The sequence below is a fragment of the Phyllostomus hastatus genome, unplaced genomic scaffold, assembly GCF_019186645.2.
Source record: "Phyllostomus hastatus isolate PE091 unplaced genomic scaffold, TTU_PhHast_1.1 phas_contig_495, whole genome shotgun sequence".
NCBI classification, from domain to species: domain Eukaryota; kingdom Metazoa; phylum Chordata; class Mammalia; order Chiroptera; family Phyllostomidae; genus Phyllostomus; species Phyllostomus hastatus.
The window spans coordinates 1,937,886-1,948,843 of NW_025333895.1; the positions used below are offsets into that span (position 1 = coordinate 1,937,886).

The following is a 10,958-nucleotide window of genomic DNA, read 5'->3' on the forward strand; positions in this document are numbered from 1 at the left end:
ACTTGCCGTGTCGCCCAGAGATTCTGCCTAATATGGAACCCACAGTCTAGTGGGAAAAACCGTGCCCACGACCAGACAGCTGCCAGTCTGGGGCGGGAGGGTGCAGGGGCCGCAGCCTGGCCCAGTCTCTGAAGAGTGACGTAGGCCCTTTGGGGCACCGCCTGTTTCCAGACTGGCCTTGGAACGGACGGCCTCCCCAGCACCTGCTCCCGCTTCTTATCCCCCCAGAGGAGCTCCCACAGGTGCCTATACTTTCCCTGCAGCATCTCGCCAGACCACGGTGAAGGATGATGACAGTGACCCACTGAGAAACAAGGGACAAGAGTCCCAAGAGCACCCAAATTGCAGGCCATCCCCACTAGCGTGGCTCCTCACTCTCCTCTGAGAACTACCCCCCCCCCCACCAGATGCCTGCTCTCCTCGGATGTCCCTGAGAAGTGTCCCAAGCCTGCTCCCCCTTCCTGGGCCCTGCTGACCACCTCCTCCCGTGAGGCCCCCTGCCCAGCCCATGTCCAAGAGCGCTGGGAGGTGGAACTGTGAGGAGCCCATCTGCTTCGAGAGTCCCCTCAGTTCTTGGTCTCTCAGGGCTCAGGGGCCTGTTCCCTCAGCGCCTGGTGCCAGCTGCTGGCCCTGCGTCCTGCCAGCTCAGCCTGGCCTCTGACCCCAGGCTGGGACACTGCCCAAGAACAGCTGCAGGCATCTGACGCTGCCAGCACAGCCCGTGGGAACAAGCCCCCTGCCCTGGCAGGCTGCCGAAGCCAGGCCCCCCAGAGGTCCCACTGACCAGAGGTATGGCCCGTTCCCAACAGACTCCAGAGGCTGCCCTGCAGTGGGACGCGGCTAAACCTTTGTGCAAAGAGGAAGCCCAGCCTGGAGAGTACAGGAAGGAATCAGGTCACTGTCCTAGAGTCAGGGACCTCCGGGCACCTGCTGGGGGCCACTCCGTCGCAGTAACCTTGGCGCCTTTCCTTTGGCCCTGGCATCACGGTTTTCTGAGTTCTTTCACCCTGTGTTGCCCTTGACCCAGGGGAGGAACCAGGCTCAGAGAGGTGAAGTCACTGGCTCCAGGTCTCACAGCGAGTTGTTGGGACTGGAACCCGGGTCAGCAGGCTGCAGAGCCTGCCTTAGACGCCTTCACAGCTCTGTCCCCAGAGCTGAGGAGTCTTTGTCCCCTGCTGTGTGGCACTGAGTCTTCCTGCTCCCCCTACCCAGACCCCACCCAGCCCAGCCAGGGAAGTGTGTGGGTCAGGGACCACCCAGATGGCTCCCAACCAGGTCCCATGCATTCAAAAAAGTCCTCCTGTGAGCAAAGCCCATGCCGGCAGGGGAGAGAGAAAATGGGGAGAGGGGTGCCGAGAGAGACAGGAGACAGGAAATAAGTGAGGGGACGGACCGAGACAGAGACCTGGGTTCCGGAAGCTGACAGGAAGTTGGGCGCACCTGCCCCTACTTGCTTGCAGGGTGGAATACTGGGTAAGAGAAAGCAGGGGGTGGGCTCCAGGGGGCAGGGCTGGGAGGAGGTCTGGGGATGGCTCTCTGCCTCCTGGAACTGAGCCTAGGAAGTGAGAGAATCGGTCCAAGGAGTTTGACAGAAAGGAAAGGGGTCTTGCATTCAGCAGAATCGGTGCGAGTGTTTTGTGTGAATTTTTCTCTAATCAACAACAGCCTAACGCGGTGGGCCTCGCGACTCTCATCCCACCGAAGGGAAAGCCACTTGGCCGGGGGGCTCGAAGCAGGCCTGCAGACCACAAAGCCCACTTTCCCAGGCCGTTCGCTCCCCAGGGCCTCCCCTGTCCACTTCCCAGGGCCCCAGATCAGGGAGCCCACTGGCCTGGGGAGGACCCCAGGGAGCAGCAGGTGCAGCGAGGATGTGAGCTCAGGGTCTTCTCTCCGCAGACAACGCCCTCCTCAGGGGCACTTCCTGGCTGGAACAGCTGTCGCCCAGGCTGGAGGGCAGGCCACCCGAGCCCAACTCTGAGAAGGCTGGGCCCAAGGCCTCCGAGGGAACGGACTTGGCCCCTGACACTCCCTCTTCGAACCCAGCCATCACCCCCACCCCCGCCACCAGTCCCCTGCCCACTGAGCCACCTTCCCACCCTTCAGTCCCCAGCCAAGGTGAGTAAGCCTCTAGGTCGGCAGGCTCCTCCCCTGCCACGGGCCAGAGCCAGCCTGCAGCCCGTGTTTGCAAGCCTTGGAGCTATTGGTACATGTTTAAAGGGTTGTAAAAAAAAAAAAAAAGAGAGAGAGAGAGAGAGAAGATGGGGCCAAAGTATGTGGTCTGGGAAGCCTAACATGTTTACTATCTGATCCTTGACAGAAAAAGCCTGACAACATTTCCAGTGAAACCAGTAGCGTTTTCAACAAGTTCTTTTGTAAAAGTCCCCTAGAATCCCATCATCAAATCCAACAGCTACTATCTTCACATCTTTCTCTCGTCTGTCCAGTGTTTGGCTCTGTTTTTAGGTCAACATTTGTCGATTTTGGCTTGTGCCTTTTGGTAGAAGTCCTCCTCATGAAATCACCACGCCGCGCCTTCTGAAGGGCATCCTGGCTGCTGGGGCCGGGAGCCACGCTGGGTCCAAGGGCGCTCCGTGTTTAGGGATCTTCCCTAAGGGTCTGTCAGCCACTTGGGCAGCAGCTGCAGCTTAACTGGTTTCCCCGCAGCCTGTTCCTAATGCCGGGAAACAGGACAGAAGCTAAGGGTCTGACACGGAGGGGTCTGGCTTAGGAACTTCGAGGGCACGGCTGTCTGGCGGCCTGGAGAACCCTAAAATCACGTCACTGAAAGGCCAGTTAACGATGGGACAAATTGCTCAGTGGAGGGAAGGAAAAAAAAAAATAGACCGGGCCCATGAAACTGTGTTCAGAAGGACCGTAGGTTTGAAAGTACGTCTGCACGACTAGACGTGTGAAGAGAAGAAAGGAAATACAACACGTTAGAAAATTTCTTTAGATAGTAGGATTTCAAATGAGTTTTATTTTCTCCTTTTCTGAACGTTCCGCCTTTTTGCAATGTTCAGACATTGCTTTGATCGTGAGGGAAGAAAACACCAGCCCTGGCTGGAATAGCTCAGTGGATTGAGCGCAGGCTGTGAACCAAAGCATTGCAGGTTTGATTCCCAGTCAGGGCACATGCCTGGGTTGCAGGCCAGGTCCCCACTAGGGGACGCATGAGAAGCAACCACACATTGATGTTACTCTCTCTCTCTTTCTCCCTCCCTTCCCCTCTCTAATAAATAAATAAATAAATAAAATCTTAAAAAAGAGAAAGAAAACATGAAAGGCTTTGAACAAAAGGTCAGGAGGGATTTAAGCTAGACCCCGAGAGCGCGCCCAGGACTGTGGCTCTGACTGGGGCGGGGGCGGGGGGGCGGCGTGCGTCTGAGTGCCAGCCCCCGCACCCCTCGCTCCCCACAGGCAGAGAGGCCGGCTGCGAGGGTACCCTCCGGTCCGTGGACCCCCCGGTGAGGCACCACAGCTACGGGCGCAACGAGGGAGCCTGGATGAAGGACCCCGCTGTGCAGGACGACAGGATCTACGTCACCAACTACTACTACGGAAACAGCCTGGTGGAGTTCCGCAACCTGGAAAACTTCAAGCAAGGTCGGGGACCCTGGAGGTGGGGATGGGGTGGGGGTGGGTGGTCTGGGGGGAGGCCCCCGTGGAGACTCGGCCCCCTCGCCTTGTAGTTTCCTGTGATCCAGACTTCCCCAGCCTGGCCTAGCTCCGAATGGCCGGCCAGCCCGGGAAGGGGCATCTGGGGCACCCCGAATTTGCTAGCACTGTGTCAGGGGTTGGAATGCCCCAGCAAATGAGATAGACATGGCCCTGCCCTCAGGGGTGTAACTTACTGCCAAGGGAAATAATCCTTCTGGTTTCCACTAGTGCTTATTCTGTGCTGATCACCTGTGTGAGTCAGCTGTGTTATCTTTATAACTGCGGGAGGTAGGGGTTATCGCCCTGCCTTAGAGCTGAGTGGGGCCCCAGGCCTTAGAGGAGCTGCAGGTCTCGGCAGGGAAGGACAGAAGTTTGGTTATCAGATCTGGGGCATGGTGGGGGAAGGGGTCATTGAGGCAGGACCCACGCTCCAGAAATGCACAGTCTTGTGTGGGAGGCAGAGACGCAAAGCAGCGATTTGACCAGAGTGTTAGAGGGAGAACTCAGGGGGCCATGAGAGGCCAGTCTGGAGATCAGGGAAGACTTCCCAGAGGAGGTGACGCTGAGCTGAGCCCTGGAGGAAGAGCAGGAGGGAGAGGAAAATGTGTTCCAGGCAGAAGGCCCAGTGCGTGCCAAGGGTTGGCAATGAGAGGACTTGCGGTGGCACAGGAGGGGGGAGGGTACAGTGGGAGAGGAGGCTGAGGCAAGCCTTATGTGCCACATGAAAGAGTTTGGACTCCCCCTGAGCTGTGGTGTCACAGGGTATTGATCCCGAACAGCTGAAGTCCTTCCTCCGCCAGATCCAACTGACCCGGCCCCTGCCTCAAGGGGCGCATAGGCTGGCGCTGGAAAAGCCAGGGAAAGGTACCAAGACAGAGGGTTATGGGAAGCCAGAGCAGAGGCCCTCACTCAAGGTGGGGAGATCAAAGAGGGCTTCCTGGAGGAGGTAACATTGGCCCAGGGCTCTGAAAGATAAGGAGGCATTCCCCAGACCAACAGGACAGGGAATGGCAGTCCAGACAGAAGGAATAGGGGCTGGCGTCAGCTGGTTTCTGCGTCCTGGCTGTGCCACTCCATCACTGGTGACCCTGAACTCCCTGAGCCTGTTTCCTCCCCAGCAGATGGGTTACTGGAAGTCCTTCCTTCACTGGCGGCCGGGATAAGATGTCTGGCCCAGCCCCAGACTCACAGAACACTCAGAATCTGGCTTGCTGAGCCACTCCAGAGCCCTGGGCAGCCTCCATGTCCCTGGGTGGGCTGAGGGTCACCAGAGGCCTTGGTGTGACCAGCCGCCCTATGCACGCAGGCCGCTGGAGTAACATGTACAAGCTGCCCTACAACTGGATCGGCACGGGCCACGTGGTGTACCAGGGCGCCTTCTACTACAACCGCGCCTTCACCAAGAACATCATCAAGTATGACCTGCACCAGCGCTTCGTGGCCTCCTGGGCGATGCTGCCCGACGCCGTGTATGAGGACACCACGCCCTGGAAGTGGCGCGGCCACTCGGACATCGACTTCGCCGTGGACGAGAGCGGCCTGTGGGTCATCTACCCCGCGGTGGATGACAGCGACGGGGCGCAGCCCGAGGTGATCGTGCTGAGCCGCCTGGACCCCGGCGACCTCTCCGTGCACCGCGAGACCACGTGGAAGACGCGGCTGCGACGGAACTCCTACGGGAACTGCTTCCTGGTGTGCGGCATCCTGTATGCCGTGGACACGTACAACCAGCGGGACGGCCAGGTGGCCTACGCCTTCGACACGCACACGGGCACCGACGCCCGCCCGCAGCTGCCCTTCCTCAATGAGCACGCCTACACCACCCAGGTCGACTACAACCCCAAGGAGCGCGTGCTGTACGCCTGGGACAACGGCCACCAGCTCACCTACACGCTCCACTTCGTGGTCTGAGTGGGGCCGGCGCTCGCAGGAGAGGATGGGCAGTGGACACAGGGGCTCACCATAGCGACTCCCGCAAGGGACTCCGTCAGCAAATACTAGTTGGGGACCAGGCCGGGGGCTAGGTGCTATGGCACGTGAGGCAGCCGGCCAAAGCTTCCCGAGCACCGGGTGGAACCATCGGTGCCGCCACTTGCAGAGCACTGCGCCGAGAGCGTCACATGCACTGACCCGCTGTGTCCTCCCGACAGCATGCTTGGAGGCAGAGACAGTTAAGCCCATTTAACAGGTGAGAACACTGAGGCTCAGAGAGACAAGGTCCGTTGCTTGAATAGCCTCGGTTTGGATCAGGCAGCATGCTGCCACCACAGCCCCACTTTACAGACAGACTTGACCGTGCTGTCCCCTACGCATACCCCACTCCCCCCTAATCTGTCTTGTTCTGGCAACTCTGTCTCCTTCCCCAGGGCTTCTGGAAATCAGAGGCCTTCAGAACCGAGGAAGGGACTGATGTCAGGTGGAGGCCAGGCTCTGGGTGCCACCTCGGGCCCCGTTCATGCTGAGCTGTTGGTGGCCCTGGGCTTCGGGCCCCTTGGCTAATGTCCCTGCTCCTTGCCTTTGGCCAGCCCTCCCTGCTTCCCCACCCGCTGTCCAACCACATTCCAAACCTCCATGGTCACCCAGCCACCAAGTAGAAACCACACCCCAAGAAAAAAAAACCCAGCCCCCGATCCAAGAGCCCCTCCCTCTGCACTCATTGCGATTTTCTCTTCCTTGTCAGTGCCGTCACTTGTTTCTGCCGCAGCAGCTGAGAAGGCTGCAGGCAGCTGCCTGCCAGCCACGACACTACCCGGGTGGGGAGCTGGGCCAGGCCCCAAGGCTCCCTCTCCACCCAGGAGTGCTGCCTTTGGCCACATACCCAGACCATGAGACCGCTCCCCGTCCCCTCCCAGAGCCTTTGGGCCTGGGGTCTACCTTGACCTTTCTCTCTGGTCCTCTCAACCCACAACCTGTGTGTACTCAGGGATTCCTCCAGGTCTGCCGTGAGCAAGACCCTAGGCCTGAGGCCAGGGTGGGGCAGGAATGAAACAGCTTCCCTCTTCCTTGTCAGTCCTGACCTGGGCATTAGGTGGAGTGGCCGGCAACAGGGGGGCCTGGGGGATGCTGAGATCCAAGCAATCGGGTCCAGGAGAGGCATTGGACCTTCTGGTCACAGGGAACGGCCAGAGCCCTCCTCCTGGCTTCAGGGATACTGGTGCCAGGGCGGCCCCGAGCACAGTGCCTGGGGCTGAGGCTGCACTGATGGGCCCCCCACACAGCGCTGCTGGCAGCTCCCTGAGCCTCAGACCCAGGCAGCCAGACCCGCAGGCCTGCCCCTCACCTGCTTCGGGCAGTACTGTTAGAGCTGGGAAGAAACAGCTCCCTCTTTCACCGAAGAAGAAATAGGCCCAGAGACGTTTGGAGAGTGGCTCGGAGCCCCACTGGGAACAGGATACAGCCAATTCCTTCCAGAAGGTCTTTGTCTCCATCCCTTACTCCCCTCGCCTAGAGGCAGTTCTGCCTGAGAGGGCAAGGGCCTACCCAACACCCAAGCCACCCCACAGCTCTGAAGGGCATTTCCTTCTGACCCCTGCACACCACCCAGACCCCGCTCCCCTCGCTCTGGCCCCACGCCAGCGCTGGATGCACGTACGCCCGAGCACCGGTTGCCATGGTGGGAGATCTAGCTGCGTACCTAGGAGTTCAAGGAAATGCATTCTGTGCAGAACACATTTCTTTGTACCATCGGGTGATCTTGTATCGTCAGGCATTGCCAGGTGACGTCGTTTTGTCGAAGCGGTAACCCACCCCTGAAATAAGGGAGGATGACGTCGCCCAGTGGAGCAAGGCCTGACTCACGGCGGGGGACGCACCCAGCCTCCCCTGCCCACCCGTCCCCGCTCCGGGCGCAGGCTCTTCAGGGGGCTGCGTTTCCTCTGGCTTTGGGTGTGGGTTTTATAAGACTGTGTCTTTTATGATATCACAGCCCAACCATGTGAGCAGTGTTCGTGCTCCTCTCTCTCCACTAATCGAGAAAAGGGAAAGGGAGAATGGACCAGTTTTGCAAAGTGAAAGTGCAAAAGCAACGTTGTTGTCTGGGGAGATGGTTCTGGCGGCACCCTCCGAACGGCACTCAGCCCCTCGGGCCCCGGCACGTGGGCTATGCGGTAGCAGCAGGGACAGTCCTCGTTTTACAGGTGGTCAAACTGCAGCCCGGAGAAGCTGAGTCACTCGTCATGTGGGTGGTTAGGTGGAGGGCTAGCTTCCAAAGTCAGGTAACGGGACCGACCACCTTCATCGTCCGAACATCAGCAGTGGGTGCCGAGCACGCCACGTGCTTACATTTCCATAGCAACAGAAGGTGTGCACTCCGAATGTGTCCATTTCACAGATGAAGACACTGAGGTGGAGGGACTCACCCAAGTCCCTTCACAGAGCAGCTGAGTCTGCGGCAGAGTTGGCTTTCCAGGGCTGGTCGGCACCTTTTCTTTGCCGCCCGTGTGCCTCTGTAATAGCAGCTCCAAATGGCGGCCTTGGCTTTTATTCAGCGTGGCCAGACCGCAAACTACATCCACGTGTGACCCAGGAAAGAGGTTTGGGTCAGCTGGTAAACAGCCTCGAATGCCAAGCCGAGGAGTAACTGCCTCCCATCACATTTGGAACAAATTAACAGAAAAGCAATCTCTGGGTCAATTGCATTTATACCGAAGCCCCAAACTAACTGTTCATTGTTAGGGATCTTGTAAGCTGTCATGTTTTTTGTTTCGTTTTGGCCACTGGGAAGCTCAAGGTCAAATTTGATATTATTTTGAACAATTGTACTGAGTCTCCCACTGGACTCTGGCTTCATTCTAGCCTCCTGCTTTTACCTTGACTCTAACCTCTTTGTTTTTATTCTATTGTATCTGTTTGTGTAAGTTGCCACAATATCTTTTTTGCAACAAGGTGGCATATACCTAAATAAATACATGATCACAAGCTTGATTTAAGACCTTTGACTAAATGCCACGGGCTACAGTCCTTATCCGAACACAGACAATCAACAACTTTTTAAAAATATTTAGTTCGCCATGAGACTTGGCCTTGTCACCTCACTGTTGCTGGAAAGTGATCTGAATAGTGAACGAGGGCGGAAGAACCCAAGTCCGGCCGCAAACCTGACCCTCCCGGGCCGAGGAGAAGTGACTCGCTCCCATTCCCAAGACGTTCAGACGCTGCCCTGCAGCGCCCCCTTCGCCTGTGCAGAGAGGGAGGGCGGACCTACGCTTGCTCCCTGAGGGAGAGGGGGGCGAGGGGAAGAAATGCTTTCCTGGAAAAGGGCATCATGGCATTGGGGGGGCCCCTTGAGCATCACTTCGTCCGTGTTCCCCAAACCTGAGTTATTTGCATACAGACCTCCTTTGAGGTTCCTTTTTTTGTGCAGCGTATGTGTCGAGGTCGTCCATAAGTCGGGTTCCATGTGGAAAACTCTAGAATGCAGTCTCGGATCGTGAAGGCTGGGAGCAGGCAGGATATTCCTGGTGACTTTCTCCACCCTGCAGTTCTGTGGAAATGAGAACACCCAGCAACTGGCTCAGCAGAGAATGCGGTGGCCTTTCTGTCATCTGTGGCAATAGCAGTGCACACGGTGCCGGACTCGACAGGCACGCAGCTCTGCGCCTCAGGTCAGGGTTCAAGGCCGCTCAGTGGCTGGCAGAGGCCAGAGGCTACAGAGTTCACTGGGTTTGGGGACCGGATGGAGTTCTCTCTCACCCTTAGCAACCTGGCCCACGGCGTTCCCTGCCAGAGGGGGCCATGGCAATACTTGTGCGGCTTTGTAAACCCCGAGGGGGATGGCCAGCGCGCTGAGGGCACCCAGGAAGCTGTAGCCACTGCTGGCATTGTGACTGGTCCTGCACTCCTCCAGTTCCCCTGGCAGTCCATGTCACGCACTGTGGGCGATCCAACATGACTGTCACCCCTGTGCCGGCCACAGGGGTGCCGAGCTGAGCAGGTCTCACCCCTCTGCTGAGACCTTGCTGGGAGGTGGGGGAGCCTGGGGGCCACCACCTCCGCATGGTGGCCCTGTGGAGCGGAGGACCCGGAGGGGCCCCACGTGCCTTGCTAAGGAGCGTGGGCTTCTCTTGGAGCCACAGGAGCCACGGAGAGACGGACACCTCCCAACACGCCTCCATGTGGGAGCAGAGCCCCCTCTGGTCACCTCCAGTGCTGTGGTCCTCAAAGGGGACTCCTCTCCACCCTTCTGACATCCTCCCTGAGATGTCAAGCCCTAAAATCTCCCCTTGGCTACAATGAGAAGGGAAGAAACAGCCATAACTAGCCAGGGGAACTCTCTCGGATATTGTAGCATCTGAGCGAGTGCTCCAGGCCAGCTGCGGGGCCCAGTCTTCTCGGCACTATCTCACAGAGCCCTCCCAATACCCATGACGGAGGCTCTGTTGCTGTCCGGACCTTACAAATGGGGAAACTGAGGCACCAACTGCTCCATCACATGTTCTGGGCTGGTGGTGGCTGAGCTACAGCACTAGCCTCTCAAAACATCACATCAGTGGTTCCCAAGCCCGCCTCCAGCTGGAGTCACTGCGATTGATTTAAAAGGTTCCCTGCCGGCCCTGGCTGGTATAGCTCAGTGGACTGAGTGTGGGCCTGTGAACCAAAGGGTTGCTGGTTCAATTCACTGTCAGGGCACATGCCTGGGTTGCAGGCCAGGTCTCCAGTGCGGGGGCAGATAAGAAGCAACCACACACTGATGTTTCTCTCCTCTTTCTCCTTCCCTTCCCCTCTCTCTAAAAGTAAATAAGTAAAACCTTTAAAAGGTGCCCTGCCCGGGAGTCACCAGGACAAGGAGTGAGAGCTGCTGTGTTTTAAAAAATGCCCCCCAGGAGGTTTTGCCATGCATTTGAGGTCGAGGGCTCCTGCCCCTCTCGGGCTCCTGCCCCTCGGGCTCCTGCGGCTCAGAAGGAACACCCCAGGTGTGACGCGGGAGGGGTGGGGCGGTCAGATGCCAGGCTGCACCCAGGAAAGCTCCATCGCCCGGGCTGTCCCAGAAGAGGAAGCAGAGAGAGCGAGGGCGTGTGTCAGCTGTTTCTCCGCAGGGGAGCGACGGCAGGCGTGGGTGGGCTCCTGGCCCAGAGCACAAAGGCTCCCTCTGCCCCAGGCAGCGCCCAGACGCTGCCCTGCTCACCCAGGCCAGTCTGAACTCTGCCTACGTCTGGGGCCAGCCTCCCGACCCCCCACATTCCAGCAGGGACCCTGTGAGGCGGGAACAGATGGGGCTTTCAGGATGCACGCCTGCCGGGGGATGAATTACTACCGAGAATTATCTGCCATGAGCACGGGGTGGCATTTCACGTGCCAAAGGT

General features: G+C 58.4%; 1 protein-coding gene across 1 annotated transcript in view; it reads left to right on the forward strand.

Annotated features, from left to right (window-relative positions):
- The window catches only part of OLFML2A (olfactomedin like 2A), a 28,218-nt gene extending 19,644 nt beyond the window's left edge, over window positions 1-8,574 (forward strand). The window contains exons 6-8 of the mRNA XM_045846452.1: window positions 1,897-2,115; window positions 3,418-3,603; window positions 4,964-8,574. Of these exons, the coding sequence (XP_045702408.1) occupies window positions 1,897-2,115; window positions 3,418-3,603; window positions 4,964-5,568 (1,010 nt within the window). The 3' untranslated portion in view covers window positions 5,569-8,574. The remainder of the gene's footprint in view (window positions 1-1,896; window positions 2,116-3,417; window positions 3,604-4,963) is intronic.
- The last annotated feature ends 2,384 nt before the right edge of the window (window positions 8,575-10,958 follow it).